This window comes from Fundulus heteroclitus, chromosome 6 (assembly GCF_011125445.2).
Source record: "Fundulus heteroclitus isolate FHET01 chromosome 6, MU-UCD_Fhet_4.1, whole genome shotgun sequence".
NCBI classification, from domain to species: Eukaryota; Metazoa; Chordata; class Actinopteri; order Cyprinodontiformes; family Fundulidae; genus Fundulus; species Fundulus heteroclitus.
The window spans coordinates 21,083,902-21,088,878 of record NC_046366.1 but is presented as its reverse complement, the minus strand read 5'-3'; the positions used below and the strand labels follow the sequence as shown (position 1 = coordinate 21,088,878).

At 36.0% G+C, this 4,977-nt stretch overlaps 1 protein-coding gene across 1 annotated transcript; it reads right to left on the bottom strand.

Annotated features, from left to right (window-relative positions):
- Positions 1-981: 981 nt before the first annotated feature.
- On the bottom strand, positions 982-4,977 carry myl13 (myosin, light chain 13). The gene is made up of 5 exons (XM_012855298.3): positions 4,806-4,977; positions 2,953-2,980; positions 2,416-2,565; positions 1,417-1,590; positions 982-1,329 (listed from the first exon to the last, which is right to left on the bottom strand). The coding sequence occupies exons 1-5, from the start codon at positions 4,911-4,913 to the stop codon at positions 1,223-1,225; spliced, it is 567 nt and encodes a 188-aa protein (XP_012710752.2). The 5' UTR covers positions 4,914-4,977; the 3' UTR covers positions 982-1,222.

Here is a 4,977-nt window from a genome sequence, read left to right as displayed (position 1 = left end):
CTGAGTTTAGGCTGTGATTTAATCATTTGAACTAGTGCATAGGAGGCATTTTGTAGGTTGCAGCCTACATGTCAGCTGAAACACATACTTTTTGTGAAAAGGGAGAAAAATGTTATGTCAGCAGTTTGTAAATAATTCCAGAGTAAATTATCCATAGCAAATAAGATGTAAGTAATTCTAGAATCTCACAATGTATGGATGTGTCATTTTTAAATCATAATTCTTATTTTAAATCCTTCAACGTTGACAAATACCTTGTAAGGAAAAAATTAAATGTTGACCAATATCCCCCTCTGCTGGCTCAAAAGGTGGATCACTACCCTTCACTTAATCCTCTTTGGATAAGGAAACGTAAATTATTAGTAATAATAATAACAATAATAATAATAATAATAATAATAATAATAATAATAATAATAATAATAATAATAATAATAATAATAATAACAATAATAATAATAATTATTATTGTTATCATCATCATCATCATTATTATTACTTTTATTGTTATTATTATTTTCAGAAGCTGCTTTTGACACAAAACCATATGCTTTAAAGAAAATTATATTGGAATTTAATCCTGAAATAAAAATGTATTTTCATTTGAAACTGTGGGATTTGTTATATTATATGCTGGTTATAGTAGTTAATAGTTTGTGTTTGTGATTTTTGTATTTAATCCAAAACAGTTTAGAAACAGACTTGCTGAGAAAATTTGTATTCCTGACTTTATGCAATATAGTATGTATTTTTTATCCATTCATTCATTCATTTTAGGACAGTTGATTGATTTCCCTTTGACACTTATATATTAATACTAAACTAAAAGTTATTTCTGCATATTTTTTTATTATTTCTTACTATTTAGCATCATTGGTTTTTGTAGCTGAACATGTTTTTAAAAACAGCAGGTTCTCCTCTGTCAAAGCAGTGAATCAGTCATAAAAGCAGCAGTGCATTTCTCAGAAAAACATGACACAATACGAACCAAGTGTATTTATGTACCAAGATCTAAAGATTGTACAGAGGTGAGCCTTAAAAAATTAGACAATGCATTTGTGAGTACATTTAATGACATGTGTAAATGAAAATTGTACAAGATGAGACTCACACAAATGTAGATATGTTCTGCTTAAAAGGTCTCATTGAAAAACACTCATTGGCTTTTCGTGTGTCCTGTGACGTGTGGCACAAAAATCACAGTAAGGCTCAAACGGTTATTTTATGAAGCCATGATGTACTTTACAAAAGCTTCATAATTTATACAGCCATTGGCGTCTTCTTGGTTTTGCATCAGCTGCTCCACTTCATCCTCCCTCATCTTCTCACCTGAAAGCAGTGACACTGTCAGCTCAGTGTGCATCATCATTACCTCTGTCTTTTGAAATGAGCTCACGCTATGACAGTTCGACTCACCCAGGGTTGCCAGCACGTGTCTGAGCTCAGCACCCATCACCGTGCCGTTCCCCTCCTTGTCAAACACCCTCAAACCCTCAACAAAATCCTCAAATGTTCCACGGTCCTTGGCCTTGCAGATGTGTTGGTAAATTGGGAGGAACTGGTCAAAGTCAAGCATCTTGGTCTGCATATCTGTGGAAAGTGTTAAATGTCCATTTATGTTGAATTTGGAGACTGTTGTACCGTGAACTAACCTTGAATTTGGATCTTTCATTTAAAGAGATATTCCCTGCTCCCTTTCGCTGACTGTGTGAACTGTGAAGGAGTCATGGTTGCGAGAACCCCCGGTATCTTTTTCAACAGGTCACCCGGTTCTGAATCCAAAGTGAAAGTTGGCGAATGTCCCAAAAGCTAGAACCAAGATAGGTCAGGCCCTCTTCCTTTTTTTAGGAGTGACCTCCAGGCAGACAGAACAACTGCTGGAGCAGGAGTGACACTCTTTGCAGCCCGGGGAGACGCTGATAGAGGTAACAACTCTGCAGTGGGGGTGACCGAGGCGTTCTCAGGCAGTAAAAAAAAATCATCTGAACTAGAGTAGGCAATAGCTTATAATGTTTATTCCTGAATTTCTGACCTAGTTTATTGGAGGTCCCAAAGCTTGGAGTCCCCCCGATTCCCCAGACTCGTTTCCCTTAAAACTTGCTGTCATATAGCCAAGCTCAAAATTAGGCCTCAAAATAGCCATCCTCCCTGCATTAAATAAGAAATTCACTCTGCTGCTTTATGAATGCAATTTTCTATTTAATAGGAAAGTGCAATGCATGCTTCAGGGGAAAATTTTCATACCAATAAGTCACTGACTAGTTGACTTGAAAGATCCCTGAGACTGATGTTAATTTCTTGACATTAGAGACTTTTAATGTAGCTGGTAGTTGAGGAAAAAAAAAAAAACAGATGTCTATCTCTTGAATGTGATGTGGACAAGAGAGGAATGGCTTATACTGTCAAACAACTAACCTTCAGGTTTGGGCTTCCCAAGGACATACATGATCTCTACATTGGTGGGATTCTGGCCCAAAGCCCTGATCAGGTCACCGCATTGAGCGTACGTTATTTTCATCTCACTGGTTGGCGTTCGGTCAAACAGCTGGAACGCATCTTTGAAGTCTGTGAACAAAAAGAATAGTTTAACATTCCCTCTCATTTTTTCCCCACTCATTTCTGTGTCATCTGAGAACATGTTCAGATCTTATGAAGCAATTATCTATAATGGGCGTCTCCGATAAAAGGAAGCACTGCAGCTTCCCTGAAGGGCTCCGCTCTGCTTCGACTGACGTGCACTTCACATGTTTTGGAGGACACTGACTTGAATTGAAAGTTATTAGTTTTTTTAAAATAGCGATAGCACGAGTTTGATGTGGTGAAACGCCAGCTGTCGCAAAATGTTTTTCACACACTAAGGAGTGTGGTGTGTGTGCAACCTTTTATTCTCTATAAATAACTTGCAGCCCATGCAGCACAATGGATAAATGCAGCAGCCGTCTAAAGCCTCACCCTCGAGTTGTTCCGGGGTAAACTCCAGCTGGCAACAGACAAAACCAAGAAGAGAAATCAGAAGACACCAAAAAACGCAATGAAAAAAAAAAAAGAAAAAGAAACTTAACCATAATAAACTTATCAACACATAGTTTCCATGTTTCAAGTGACTTTGGATGAAATTCTCTAATTCAGCTCCGAAAACTACTGCTGCTTCATTTCATCTAACTTTTAGATACATTTGGTAACTGAGAATGTTTATTTTAATCTCCAAAATGTAAAGAAATAAAAATTATATGATAATAAAGAGCATAATCTCTTGCGAAATGTAGTAACACCTTTAGTCCAAAATAATTAAATCAAAAGATGCTTTACAATTTTTTTGTAACATGATTTTTTTTTTATTTCTGACTTTTGAAAAGGTGTATTTTGCCAATTTATCAATCATAAGGTTTGCAAGTGAATATAATTTACAAAAAATGCATTACTGATATAAAACAATCAAATAAACTGAATAGAAATAATATACATTATTTCTGTAGTAAAAGGCTGTAGTGTTTCATATTATTTTAATCTGCTTTGTCATTAAACTCTTAAAGTATGAACACACATCTTATTTCTCAGAGGCAAAAAATAAATAGACATACAAATAAAAATACAGAAAAAGACAAACTTGAACATCACGATCCTGACCCCTGTTAATGTTATTCTAATAGCCTGAAAAGCAGGAGGCATCTATTCTGCCTGCAGTGCACAGTTTATAGGTGACCTTGGATTTTTCAGCCCATCCTTACCACATGGTCTCTGTATGCCACTGTGGACTCCATTCAAGTTTACTTAGGTGCAGTTTTTTCAAATAAATGTTTAAAATGCCCTAATGAAAATAACACTTAATTTTTGAATGCTCTGCGAATAAATGGTGTCTATTGAATACATACTTAGATTTAAACACATATACATTTTTCTTTTGTTTATTTTATGTTTGTTTATTTAAAAGTATTTTTTCAACTTGTAAAAGGACTAATATTAACAAGTCAGAATTATCCAAAGGTAAGGTTGTAAAGCCATATATCAAAATAATAATTCCCGCTGGGCAGTTTTGGAATCAGACACTTATCTCCAAGATAAATTCTTGTTTCTCAATCGCTTCTCACTTTCTAAATGTCATGTACAATATGACCCTCTGTTAGGTTCATCAAGTCTCTCTTTATTGTCTGGATTTTTGCAAAAACGCAAACCACAAACTCTGCAGGAATCTTTGAGAAACTCCCTTATCCAAACCTTATCTAAGCATGTTTTAAGATAGACGGAGATGGCTATAATTATCTATATTTTTCCTTCTTCCCAGCTTTCCACCCTTGTTTCCCCTCTAACGAATAGTGTGGGTGGTCTGCTATTTGAAGAAATAATAATAAAAAAGGTCATATTTTGTGGCTTTAACCACAGTCTATTGTAACACAACGGCTTGGTCAACCTGAAAAAAAAAAAAAAAAACAATATTCATCCTATCAGAAAGGGGCCTAGTCAGCAGAAAGTAAACTTTCCATGATGTTTAATGCACCACTTAGTTTGCCTCTGTACCTAATACTGACACAGGCTCACAGCTTCCTTTAATAATATATCATTTTCGGTTATGTGTGCTTGTAATTTACGAGATATTCTGCAAAGCTGAGAAATAGGAGAGCTGAGGATAATTAGCTGTAGTAAAGTGTTAGGCTTGCACTGCCAAGTTTAGATCACTTGGGGTCTCTGATGTTTGTTCTATTAAGGCAAACTAATGTTTCCAATCAAGTTTATTTTTTTTTTTGACAATGTAATTAGAAGCTAAACCAAACAAATCATCTTTGCAGTTCTAAATTAAGATATTTTACCGTCACTGATGTTGGGTCAAACTCGGGAGTCTTAGGGCGCTCCGGTTCTGGGGGCTTTGGGGCCGCTGGTGCAGCAGGCTTCGGCTCTTCCTTCTTCTTAGGAGCCATTTCCAGAAGCAGGCAGGACTGACTTTGCAGCAAAATGCTGGACACTGCAGACAGAGGTGGCCGA

Coding starts and splice junctions, on each gene's coding strand:
- myl13 (XM_012855298.3), bottom strand. CDS start 4,913: ATGGCTCCTAAGAAGAAGGAAGAGCCGAAGCCTGCTGCACCAGCGGCC. Junction 2,981..4,805: donor TTGACCCAACATCAGTGACG/GTAAAATATCTT, acceptor GTCTGTTGCCAG/CTGGAGTTTACCCCGGAACA. Junction 2,566..2,952: donor TACCCCGGAACAACTCGAGG/GTGAGGCTTTAG, acceptor TTTTGTTCACAG/ACTTCAAAGATGCGTTCCAG.